The 13,620-nt window shown below is 41.7% G+C and overlaps 1 protein-coding gene across 4 annotated transcripts in view; it reads right to left on the reverse strand.

The window, feature by feature from the left end:
• Positions 1 to 1,523: 1,523 nt before the first annotated feature.
• Positions 1,524 to 13,620, reverse strand: part of DDX59 (DEAD-box helicase 59) — a 26,743-nt gene continuing 14,646 nt past the window's right edge. The window contains exons 5-9 of one of the 4 annotated variants that reach the window (XR_005195581.1): positions 7,293 to 7,544; positions 5,989 to 6,141; positions 5,353 to 5,481; positions 2,176 to 2,507; positions 1,524 to 1,537 (exon numbers count right to left, since the gene is read on the reverse strand). Coding sequence is in view for 2 of the 4 variants with exons in the window: in XM_017499392.2 (XP_017354881.1) it covers positions 2,244 to 2,507; positions 5,353 to 5,481; positions 5,989 to 6,141; positions 7,293 to 7,544 (798 nt within the window). In the remaining 2 variants the exon portion in view is untranslated. Of the gene's footprint in view, positions 1,538 to 2,016; positions 2,508 to 3,112; positions 3,586 to 5,352; positions 5,482 to 5,988; positions 6,142 to 7,292; positions 7,545 to 13,620 lie in introns of those variants that run through there. The other 3 variants (XR_005195582.1, XM_017499392.2, XM_037728156.1) reach the window with 3 other exon arrangements.

Consider the following 13,620-nt stretch of genomic DNA (forward strand, 5'->3'; position numbering starts at 1 on the left):
TTTTTTAGAAGTTTAATGCTCTTGTCTGTAAAATACCTAATTGAGGAAACCATGGCATTGCTGCACGTCAGACAACAGAAGAGCAGACGGGTGAGACAAGGAAGAAGTTGCCAAAGGAAAGATCTTAAGGAACGAGAAGCAGAAGTCAAGACTCAGAGAGGCAGGAAGAACCAGTAAGAGGAGCTTGAAGATTGGCAAGAGGGAAGTAAGGAAAGGGCCCTGATAGCCGGCTTCTACTCCGTGGGGTATTCGACATATGCAACTGCGCTTAATTCTCACAATGAGCCTGTGAGTCAGAGGCTCTTTCCTCCATCTCTATCTCATCATCTGGCCTTAAGAAAGAGAAGGTTTCAAGAAGGGTAGTCCACAGTGACCAACACAATAAAAAAGTTTAAAGTGAGAGATGGCAGAACACGTGGTTCGAGACAAGTCAACAGAGACCATTGGAAGATCACGTGTGTACAGCGGAGGGAACAGAAGCCAGACTGCCAGCAACTTAAGTAAACCAGTGAGGTTACATTATGGCCAATATTTTTTTTTTGCATTACCACAGTCTCTCAAATAACATTATTTTTATTTAAAGATAGTCACCTTTCCAGAACTTTGGCAGGCAGAGGCAGGAGGATCATCTGAGGCCAGGAGTTTGAGACCAGCCTGAGCTACACAGTGAGAGCTTCTCTCTTAAAAAATAAAAAAAAACTTAGTTGGGTGTGGTGGTGCATGCCCGTGGTCCTAGCTACTTTGGAGGCTGAGGTTGGAGGATTGCTGGAGCCTGGGAAGTTAAGGCTGCAGTGAGCCGTGATCACGCCACTGCACTCCAGTATGCGGTGACAGGGCGAGTTGCTGTCTCAAAAAAACCCAAAACCATATATCCAGTAAATGCTGTTTTTCTAGCCATACCACTTTTATTTATATACAAGTTTGAGTCTAGTGAAAAACTGCCCTTTTTGCTAGTAATTATTATGAACACTTTTAAGGCATTTAGTGTATACACTAAGCATTGTGCTAATGCTTCTTTCAGCCTCCCAATGCACTTTTGCTAATGCACCCTGGGACCTTATTAGTTGCCTTATCCTTGTTCCCTTGAAATCAAACATACCACTCAACAGCAGATAGAAGTAGAGAGAGAGCCAGAATTCTGGGGGTTTATACATGTTGTGGAACTTCTGACTTTTTTCCTTTGGGTGGATACAACACTTAGAAACTACCTATACAAGACCAGCCTGGCCAATGTGGTGAAAACCCATCTCTACTAAAAATACAAAAATTAGCTGGGCATGGTGGTGCACACCTATTAGTCCCACTACTTGGGAGGCTGAGGCAGGAGAATCACTTGAACCCGGGAGGCAGAGGTTGCAGTGAACCAAGATCCGGCCACTGCCCTCCAGCCTGGTGACAGAGTGAGACTCCATCAAAAAAAAAAAAAAAAAAAGAAACTATTTATACAAGGACTCCTTAGTTAGCAAAATCTTGCCCACACCTGGAGAGGATGCTGAGTCTATAAAGCTTGTTTAAGTGTCCACATTTGTGTAACATACTCTCTAAGCTTCCCCACTAATTTGACGCTAACATTTTTAAATACGGAAAGTATAGATGTATCAAAGTCAAGCACTGGAAGGAAGCACTCATCTTTCCTTCACTTAAAACTACTAATTGAATTAGCAGGTCAACATTCATTCAATAACACAATAACATTATTTTGATAAGCAGCCCATCTTAAATACTTTTTACAAAGCATTAACCAAGCTGAAGAGAAAACAACTGAGAACGAAAGTAGACATTTTACATTTATCTTTCAAAAGTGGTTCTGAAAATTTCTTCCAGTTTCTATCATTTACTTTTTTCCTAATTCTCATTTATTCAACAATAATTCAAGGGCCAATATGCCTCCGGCATTGTGCGGGTACTGGGCAAAAGGATCACTGATCCGAGGCAGAGTCTCTGTGGAGATTTCTGGTTCTGACAATAGCTCTGAGGACTATTTATTTTTTTTTAAAAAAAAACAAAAACTTCATCCAGAAGAGAAAACAAATTGTATTTTATTTAGTGATTCATTTTCTGATGTTTTTAATTTATAAGAATTAAGAAGGGAAATAAATATAGTTATATAAATTTCATTAAATTTAAAAAATCTTAAATATTTTTAAATTCATATATGTTTCCATTTATACAAACCATATGGTAACAATTTACAGAAATTTTGCTGACTGTACACAATAAAAAAGTTCAAGTGGCAGAGAAAATCATTTTTGAGAATTACTTTTATCATGTTTTCTGATAATATCCATAAGATTAGCTCCTGTAACCAGATCACTCTGTGTCTGTTTGTCTCTCTGTTGTTCCTTTCTCTTCTGGTCATGAAGGTACGGGGAATTTAATAACTGTGGGGGAAGAATGGATCCTGTGGGCTTTACTCGTTTTGCAATGTCCCAGAAGAGTCTTTTTGAATTATTATTGATGAAAGTGATCGCTGTTCCATTTTGACCTAATCTTCCTACTCTTCCAATCTGAAATGAAATGCAAAGAACATTTTCAAGATGTTCCTAAAAAATCTTAGTGCCTTTTGAAAGAAAATGAATTTAGTATATATACCCTAGAGAACAGGCTACTATTTAAAGTAGTACTGGCCAGTTGTGGTGGCTCAGGCCTGTAACCCCAGCACTTTGGGAGGCTGAGGCGGGCAGACTGCCTGCAGTCAGGAGTTCAAGACCAGCCTGGCCAACGTGGTGAAACCCAGTTTCTACTAAAAACACAAAAATTAGCTGGGCGTGGGAACGCGCGCCTGTAATCCCAGCTACTTAGGAGCTGAGGCAAGAGAATTGCTTGAATCTGGGAGGTGGAGGTTGCAATGAGCTGAGATCACACCACTGCACTTCAGCCTGGGTGACAGAGTGAGACTCCATCTCAAAAAAAAAAAAAAAAAATTAGCCGGGCGTGGTAGTGTTCCCCTGTAATTCCAGCTACTCAGGGGGCTGAGGCAAGGGAATTGCTTAAACCAGGGAGATGGAGGTTGCAGTGAACTTAGATCGCACCACTGCACTCCAGCCTGAGCAACAGAGTAAGACTCTGTCTCAAAAAAAACAAAAGAAAACATGTCCACACAAAAACTTGTACATGAATGTTCACAGCAGCCTTATTCATAGCAACCAAAATGTAGAAACAAACTGAACGTCTAGCAACTGATGAATAGATAAGCAGAGGCGGCACAGCTATACAGTGAAATGTTTTTTGGCAATTTGAAAAAATGAAGTGCCGACACATACTGCAATATGAGTGAACCTTAAAGACACTATGCTAAGCAAAACAACCCCCACGGAATACTTAATTCCCTGATGTGCAGGCAAATGTGGTGGTACCAAAATAAATAAAGAGAAGTAGTGCTGTATCATTAAGTAAAAATAAAAGCGACAAGGCACCGAAGGCATTAACATCATTTCAGTGGGTGATTCTAGTAAATGTGGCATTCAGAGGTGATGCTGAGAACGCAACAGACGCGCTTTACTTGAAGAGCTTGCAAGTGATGCCCGAGAAGGGGGACACGTAGCAGTCAGTGAGATAACGTGGCGCTGAGAGAAGGCTCTATTTCTGCCAGAAAGAGAAGCTATTGTTACCTTTGGCAGCAAAGAAAAGAAAGAACACTTTCAAAAGTGAAAGACTAGAACAAATAAGGATATGAAGAGGAGATGAAGACAAGATTCCTTAAAAAAATACTTCAAAGGATCCATTTTATTTTGGCCAGATATATCAACTTAAAATGATCTTTTTAAACAAAACTTTTTTTTATGATTATAAAAGCTCACTGATTATATGCTCACTGAAGAAAATAAGAAAAATAAACCAAAAATAAACCAAAAATTTACTACTTAAAATTTTTTTAACTAACACTTTTCTTTTGGTTACTTACGTCTAGGTTTTTCGTTTTGTTTTGTTTTGTTTTTTTAAATGCACTTTAGGCATACTTTTAAAAACAAAATTTAGATTTCTTTTTTTTTGAGATGGAGTCTTGCTCTGTCACCCAGGCTGGAGTGCAATGGCACGATCTCTGTTCACCGCAACCTCTACCTCCTGGGTTCAAGTGATTCTCCTACCTCAGATACCCGAATAGCTGAGATTACAGGTGTGTGCCACCGCATCCGGCTAATTTTTTGTATTTTTGGTAGAGATGGGGTTTCACCATGTTGGCCACGCTGGTCTCGAACTCCTGACCTTGTGATCCGCCCGCCTCGGCCTCCCAAAGTGCTGGGATTACAGGCACAAGCCATGGCACCCGGCCCAAAATTTTGTTTTTATACACATATACCTTTTAAAAATAAAATTTAGTTTATATGCACATATATCTTAAAAGCAGGCCATGCATGGTGGCTCCTGCCTGTAATTCCAGCACTTTGGGAGGTCAGTGCAGAAGGATCACTTGAGGTTAGGAGTTTGAGCCTGGCCTGGCCAACATGGAATTAGCCGGGTGTGGTGGTGGGTGCCTGTAATCCTAGTTACTTGGGAGGCTGAGGCACAAGGATACCTTGAACCTGGAAGGCACAGGTTGCAGTAAGCTAAGATCACAACACTGTACTCTAGCTTGGGTGACAGAAGAAAAAAAAATCTTAAAAGCAAGAATATACAGTTTTATACACTGCTTTTTTTGGGTGGGGGAGGGGGGCTGAAGTCTCTCTCTGTCACCCAGGCCTAGAATACAGTGGCATGACCTTGGCTCACTGCAACCTCCACCTCCTGGGTTCAAGCCATTCTCTTGCCTCAGTCTCCTGAGGAGCTGAGATTACAGGCTCCCGCCACCACGCCCAGCTAATTGTTTTGTATTTTTAGTAGAAATGAGTTTTCACCATGTTGGCCAGGTTGGTCTGGAACTCCTGATCTCAATTGATCCGTCTGCTACCAGTGACCCACCTGCCTTGGCCTCCCAAAGTGCTGGGGTTACAGGTGTGAGCCACTGCCTTTTTCTTTTTTTTTGAGATGGAGTTTTGCTCTTGCTGCCCAGGCTGGAGTGTAATGGCGCAATCTCAGCTGAGTGTGATCTCGGCTCACTAAAACCTCTGCCTCCTGGGTTCAAGTGATTCTCCTGCCTCAGCCTCCAGAGTAGCTGGGATTACAGGCATGCACCACCACGCCTGGCTAATTTTCTATTTTTAGTAGACAGGGTTCTTCCATGTTGGTCAGGCTGGTCTCGAACTCCTGACTTCAGGTGATCTACCCACCTCGGCCTCCCAAAGTGCTGGGATTACAGGCGTGAGCCACCACGCTGGCCTCCAGTACTGCTTTTTTAAACTTAATATCACATTGAAAATGCCTTACCCAATAAAACTCATGAACAAAATGGTGGTAACATATAAAGCTCCTTACCTGATGGACATACTCATCCATACTTGAAGGCATATCAAAATTGACAACCAGCCTGACACTGATCAAGTCTAGGCCTCGTCCCAAGACTCCTGTGCTCACTACAACTTCAAAGTCTCCTTCCAGTAATCCCTTTCCAAAAAAGCAACAAAATTTATTATTCAGAATTTATTTTGTGTGGTTTTGTGTAATTCTGATAGCTTTTCTTTTTTCAATGCTTACTTCAATATTTTCGTTGCAGTATTTTTTCAATAAGTAAAGGTCATAGTATACCTGAAAAACGCATGTAGCTAAAATTCTCCCCAATCCCCATGGAATTTATTTTATTAACTTATTCAGGCAAACCTTTTCCAAAGGTAAATTACTGCCCTACCGTACTGCAAACTGACCTGATTTCAGAAATGGTAAGTTCTGAATTAGTAATCTATTTAGTAATGTATTCCCTAGAGAACAGGCTATTGCTCCCCAAACACAAAAGCCTGAGCAAGAAACATTAACTTCATAGTAACTGCTTGTTTGATGGTCTTGTAAATCATTAAAAAAGGGTCTGCTATAAAAACCAGCTGTAATATGGTATCTCTTGAAAATGAGGCAGAACAGATTTATAGAAAACAGAATATACAATGTTGGGTGTCAAACCTTCAATATGTTTTTCCTTTCCATTTGCGACTTCTCCGAATGTATAGATATGCTTTTCAGCCCTGTGATTTTCTGAACAGCTTCACTCAACAAATCTGCTCCTAGTCTGCAGTCCACGAATACTAACACTGGAGGCTTGAAGAGTTTCTTATCCTGAAAAATTAAAGACATATATCAACAATTATTCATATAATGTAATTTATAATGGGAAGTTTCTCTGAAAGATTACCACAAGCTAGTTATCAATAGGTTTATAAATATTGTTAAGAAAGAAAAAAGGCATATTGTTAAAGTTTTATTTAAAATATGCACAGACAGAAGCTAGTCTACTGCCCCTCGTATTTTTCTCCATCACTTAATTCTGCAAGAGTAATTCAACATTTTAAGTGCGATTAATGGAATTCTACATGCTTTTTTTGTTGTTGTTCTTTTTCCCACTACAAGTAGGTGTAGAAACTTTTTTTTCTTTTTTGTGTGTGTGTCCTTTTTCCTACTACATGCTGCTAATAAGTCAATACCACCCATATTTAACTTAATACTGTTTATAAGGAACTATGCTTGCACATATCACCCACTTAACAAATTTCTGTTTACACTAGTAACAGTTAAAACAATTTCTCAAGGACAGACTAGCCGAGAAATACCTTGCCCCTGCCTTATACATAAATCTAAAATATTTAAAAGGAAAACATATTCTTTAGGAATAATCTTGAGGCTGGGTACGGTGGCTCACCCCTGTAATCCCAGCACTTTGGGAAGCCAAGGCGGGCGGATCAGGAGGTCAGGAGATCAAGACCATCCTGCTCAACATGGTGAAACTCCGTCTCTACTAAAAATACAAAAATTAGCTGGTCGTAGTGGTGCGTGACTATAATCCCAGCTACTAGGGAGGTTGAGGCCTGGCGCCGTGGTGGGCGCCTGTAATCCCAGCTACTCCGAGGCTGAAGCAGGAGAATCACTTGAACCAGGGAGTTGGAGGTTGCAGTGAGCCGAGATCGTGCCACTGCACTCCAACCTGGCAACAGAGTGAGACTCCATCTCAAAAAAAGAAAAAAAGGAATAATCTTGGTATTTATATATATTTCTATAATAAGGAAAAGAAAACCCAACCCTGTATCTATCCAACATGTTTTCCCAAATAGCTATTTATTTGATTCCCATAAAATTCTAAGGTAGGTAAAGCAATTTATTAGTGAATACCGGTATCAAATTCCCTAAAAGCTGTATCTAAAAATCATTCTCTTAAGAGCTGTGAAAAATGCAAACACCATCCATAAAACATGGTTAGCTGCTTTACTACTCACATTTAAAATTTCAAATAATTTTTTCTTTTTGGCTGGGTCTTCTACCCACAAAATAATCTGACGCACATTGGCACAAGGTAGGTTCTTTTCTCCAGTGATAACTCTCACAGGATTATGCAGAAGCTGGCTTGCTAGTTGTTCCATGCTAGTTGGAATTGTGGCTGAAACCAAAATGGTCTGACAATCATTAGGAATGTTTTCCAAAATGTCAAGCACTTGTTGTTGAAAACCCATCTTTAACATGGTATCAGCCTAAAATAAAATTGTATTAAAGTTAGTCTTGCTTGACATTAAAACCCAGAACCACCCCCAAAAAAGACTGATATAATGAACATATAAAATTAAAAATTCTTAAATAGCAAACTATACTGCAATGTCAAGAGAACTAAAAAATATACATTTATACAAAATTATACACTGTACGACTAAATGTTTACAATGATATACAAAGATTATTACTGGAATTACTAACAGTAGCAAAAAAAAGCTATACACATTCCAAACATTCATCAGTAGGGGATTTATTAAATTATGGTAGATCCATATGACACTATGCTGTCAGGAAAAATGATCAGAAAGCCCTTTATTAAATAATGAATGATTGCTAGGTGAAAAAAAAAAAGCAAAGTAGATAATATTACGTGTAACAAGATACCTATTTATGCTACAAAATATTATATGTGTATACACCAAGACACTTAATTGCTAACACCAGGGAGAAGGCTGGAAAGCTGACAGGGAGGGAATTCCACTTTGTTTTAGTTTTTTGCTAAGTTTGTTTTTTTTTTTAACCATGAACACAGATATCTGTAATATTATTTTAAATAAAAATTTAATGTTAGGGGCTGCTATGATCTGAACTGTGGTGATTCCCCTAAATTCATATGTTGAAATCTAACCCACAATGTACTCGAAGTAAGAGGGGAAGCCTTTGGGGGCTGACCAAGTCATGAGGGCTCCACCCTTATGAATGGAATTAATGCCCTTCTAAAAGAGGCTGGATGGAGCTCTGTGTGAGGATGCAGCAAGAGGGCACCATCTTCGAAGCAGAGAGCAAGCCCTCACCAGACACTGAATCAAGGTTAGCACTTTGATCCTGGACTTCCCAGCCTCAAGAATGGTGAGAAAAAGTTTCTGCTATTTATAAATTACCCAGTCTAAGGTATTTTGTTATAGCACCAGGAATGGACTAAGACAGGGGCTTTCACTTCTGTCTGTTCTTCCCTACTGTTGGTTTCTTACAATAATGAATTACCAAGCAAATAGAAAAAAATTTTAAAGTTAGTGCTGCCATTAAAAAAAAAAAAAAAAGATTAAAGCTATCTTGAGTTTCAAATACAATCCAGGTATCTGTAATTTTGGAACAATTAGATATTTAATTCTTTTTTATCCCCTTCTGGTCCCTGATTCGGGATAATTATTTTAAACTATGAAGGCATTGTGGGTGTTTGCGACAGGGTGTTGCTTTGTCGCACAGGCTGGAGTGCAGTGACATGATCCTAGCTTGCTGGAACCTTAAACTCCTGGGCTCAAGAGATCCTCCGGCTTCAGCCTCCTAAGCACCTGGGACTATAGGCACAAGCCAGGGCATCCAGCTCAGCACTGTATTTTTTTTTTTTTTTTTTTTTTTTGAGACGGAGTTTCGCTCTTGTTACCCAGGCTGGAGTGCAATGGCGCGATCTCGGCTCACTGCAACCTCCGCCTCCTGGGTTCAGGCAATTCTCCTGCCTCAACCTCCTGAGTAGCTGGGATTACAGGCATGCGCCACCATGCCCAGCTGACGTTTTTTGTATTTTTAGTAGAGACGGCGTTTCACCATGTTGACCAGGATGGTCTCGATCTCTTGACCTCGTGATCCACCCGTCTCGGCCTCCCAAAGTGCTGGGATTACAGGCTTGAGCCACCGCGCCCGGCCCTCAGCACTGTATTTTTAAGTGCCCACTAATGTGCTGTCATTCATATTAAAAACTGAATATTCATTTTAATATTATTTAGTGGAGAAAAATATTGTCACCCAGGTTGGAGTGCAGTGGTGCCATCTCGGCTTACTGTGCAACGTCCCAGGCTCAAGTGAGCCTCCCACCTCAGCTTCTCAAATAGCTGGGACTACAGGTGTGCGCTACCATACCCAGCTAATTTTGTATTTTTAGTAGAGATGGGGTTTTGCTATGTTGCCCAGGCTCCAACCCCATTTTTTAACATGTCTTTAATATGCACAAATTATTCAACAGATGTTATTCAAAATGCAGAGTGGGCCATAAAAAGCATTTTTTTTTTTTTTTTTTTTGAGACAGGGTCTTGCCCTATCACCTAGGCTGGAGTGCAGTGGTACAATCATGGCTTACTACAACTTCTGCCTCCTGAGCTCAAGTGATCCTCCTGCTTCAGCCTCCTGAGTAGTTGGGCCCACAGGCACATGCCACCATGCCCAGCTAAGTTTGGTATTTTTTGTAGAGATTGCATTTCCCCATGTTGCCCAGGCTGGTCTTGAACTCATGGCCTCAAGCAATCCTCCTGCCTGGACCTCCCAAAGTACTGGTATTACAGGCATGAGCCCATGCACCCGGACATCCCCTCTCCTGATTTTTCTCCTCCCTCATTAGCTACTCTGAGACTCCTTTCTCTTCTCTCAATCTTCACACACTGGGAAGCCCCATGGGCTGGGTCACAGGCTTCTCCCTTCCCAATCTGTGCTCTCCCCTCAGATAAGATCAACAAATTCCACAGCTCTGAATACCACACATGCATCAAAGACTCCCAAAAGCATATCTCAGGCCACACCTCCTTCCCCGAACTATCTGGTAGAAACTATCTGCCGACTTAGCATCTCCACTTGGTTCCAACAGGCCCCTCAAATTCAACACATTCAAAACAGAAGTTTCTATTTCCTTCCTGCCAAACCCACTCCTACCCCAGAACACATCCCAGGGAACGGCGCCATCAGAAACTCCTATTTCATCTCCTCTCTTCACCACCCCACGCTGACTCCATTAACCATCCTGTCAACCCAGTAGCTCACCCCAGAGCTGGTCACTTCTCCCAGCTCATACTCGCAAGACTGCTCGCAATCCTGTCACCCCCATCCCATAACCAATTCTTCTAAAATATAATTCTTTACATATTTACATTTATATTTACATATAAATTCCAGGCATATTCTTCTAAAATATAAATAACCTCCTCTGCTTAAACCCTCCAATGGTTTCCCATCACACTTTGAATAAAATCCAACTTCTAACCATGGCCAAAAATCTTACAAGTTCTCATCTTTGTCCACTTCTCTGACTTCATCTCCTAGCAGTCTCCCCTCACTGCCTGGGACTCTGCTACACCAGCCATCTTTCGGTTCCCAAATACCTCCCAATTGCTCCCCTGTTGGCACCTAGCTAAGAGTCTTCCCTCCAGATGGATCTCTGCATGATGGCTCCTTCCCATTCCGATCTTAGCATAAATGTCACCATCTCAGAGCGCTCTCCCTGACTACCAATCTAAGGTAACCCCGGGGGCTGCCACTGCCATATCGCCTTGCATAAGTACGTTTATCACAGCTCCACGAGACAGCTCATGTGTCTCATGTTCCATGTATTCTCAAAACCAAGTGTCAGCACATGAAAACCCCAACAATGTATTCTGTAAATAAATTGACACTCACTAATTCTAGGCACTGTATAAGCACCTACCTACATGTCAGGCAACTTAACTAGTCAGTGTGTCCCAAACCTCTCGGAAGATAAGAATCACCTGGGGGGGAAATGAGGGTCACCTGGAATGAGTTTTTTTAGCAATTCCTGGCTCCAAGTCAGAACTACTGAATCAGAATATCCAAGTGAGAGGTCTGGTCTGGTCTTACGCTCAGTGAGCAAGTCAGGTGACTCTTATCATTAAGGAAACTTGAGCAAACATTGTGCTAAGAGAAAAATTTTAAAAATCTATGCACAGTTTAACAGAGCAGAGAGAAGAAAAAGGCCTAAAATCTGACAGGGGGAGTGAGGGATTTCAGAGTTATAGATAAAGAAGGAAGAGCAGGTAGAAAGGGTGGGAGAGAATTCCAGGCCAAAGGACAGGTTTGACAGGAGACACAGAGGGTCGCAGAGCAGATGATTTCAAAGGAATTATCTGAGTTTTCATCTCTGACTATTCTTGGATCTTCAGCCTCCTCTTGAAACACTGCTTCTGTCTTCTTCAAGGATATCATCCATTCTCAGTTCCCCTCTGGCGTCTCAAGTGGCTTTTTTACTGACTCATCAAACTCCACAAGCCAGGCCCCTAGCCCCAGCTCCTGCCTCAGTTTCTGCTCACTTCTAACTTTCCTCCCTTGGAGAAACCATACATTTCATGGATTCCAATGCCTCTTTTATTTATTAAATTTTCTCAGCAGCCTCCTGGGCCAGAGTATGTGAGATCTTCAAAATACTACCCCTTAGGTCATCATTCACAGGAAATTCACCATGTCTAAAGCCAAACTCAATCATTACTACCAAGGCCAGATTTGCCCACTTGTCCTGTTAAAGGCACAACTATAATTGATGGAGTCACCTCTGCTGCCTTCCTCGTCCTCTCTCAGCCTCAGGCATCAGAAGACTCATGAGGGATTCCTCTATTATGACTCTCAGATCTGGCCTGGGACTCCTACTGCCTCCACCCTGGGAGCCCTCACCCATGTCTGGATTGCTGGCTGTTCTGTCTCAGATTCTTTCATTTCTCCTGTTCTGAGCAGCAGGGTAATCTCTAAACCACTACTCAATAATTTAGAAAGCCTCACTGTCTCCCACATCAAATCCAGATTCCTCTGCCTTCCTGCGAGGCCCTCTATAATTTGGCCCCACCCTAACAACCCAATTTTACTTCCTATTATTTCTCAGAAGAATTCTTCGAGCTGGTGGTCTCTTCCCCGGCCCCTGCACACATGCACCTGGACTTTCTGACATAAGCGGAGTCAGAAAGTGAAGATATTCCCTTCACTTGGAATATCTGATACCTCCTCTTGTTTTCTAAACCTTTTTCCATCTTTTGAGGCCCAGGTCAAATCCCACTACCTCTAAGGAGCCATTTTTTTTGCAGTGCCAATACATTTACTCTCTCATTTCTCCTTTTGACCTTATTTCTCCGGAACAATTAGCATATCATACACAGTCCAATTTATTTATTTATTTATTTTTGAGACAGAGTTTTGCTCTTGTTGCCCAGGCTGAAGTGCAAATGGTGCAATCTCGGACCACTGCAACCTCCACCTCCTGGGTTCAAGTGATTCTCCTGCCTCAGCCTCCCAAGTAGCTGGGATTATAGGCATGCACCACCATGCCCAGCTGATTTTGTATTTTTTAGTAGAGAAGGGGTTTCTCCATGTTGGTCGGGCTGGTCTCGAACTCCCGATCTCAGGTGATCCACCCGCCTTGGCCTCCCAAAGTGCTGGGATTATAGGTGTGAGCCGCCGTGCCTGGCCATACAGTCCCATTTTTTCACTAGTATCTTCCATCAGCCACTGGCAAACTACAGCTCTGGGGACAAATTTAGACCTTTACCTGTTTTTATAAATAATGTTTTATGGGAACCCCGTCACATGCATTCATTTTCATACCATCTACACTTGTACTGAGTAGTTCCAACAGAGATTATACAGCCCCCCAAAGCCTAAGATATTTACCATCTGGTCCTTTACAGAAAGTATTTGCCAATCCCTGGCCTATATCATGTCAGTACTTTTGTATCTCCGTACACGATAGTGTTCTTGCCTTTACTTCAGTATATGCGTCTTCTCTCTCCAACAAGATTTCAGCACCTTGTAGGGTTGAATGGTATTCAAAACTGCTGTGATCCCATCCAAACTTATCCAGAACTGGTCAATTCTTACCTAAATAATCCTTCTGTACTGAATGCAGTTTCAGCATATAACCGATTATGTTATTTACCAGCTCATTTCCCCTCTAGATCACACAGAAACCATATTACTTAAACGCCAATGAGCTGGGACAGAGGCTGTATAAGATGGGGAGAACTTAAGAACACGGGGCTTATCAACAAAGGGAAGCCTAGTCATGCTCAGGGCCACAGTATGTCTAATGATAATCAGATGCAATGAGTCAGTTGATAAATGAGGCACTTGATAAATGTTTGCTGAATGAACACTTCCCTTGTGTCATAATGGTGAGCATAGCACTAAAGGGCCTCATGAAGCCCTGTTAGCGGAAGAAAACGAAAACGCTGAAAAGAGAAGTGAGGATGAGGCCAGGCGCAGGGGCTCACGCCTATAATCCCAGCACTTTGGAGGCCAAGGCAGGAGGATCACTTGAGCCCAGGAATTCAAGACCAGGCTGGGCAACATAGCAAG

The sequence above is a fragment of the Cebus imitator genome, unplaced genomic scaffold, assembly GCF_001604975.1.
Source record: "Cebus imitator isolate Cc_AM_T3 unplaced genomic scaffold, Cebus_imitator-1.0 Scaffold257, whole genome shotgun sequence".
Lineage (NCBI taxonomy): Eukaryota > Metazoa > Chordata > Mammalia > Primates > Cebidae > Cebus > Cebus imitator.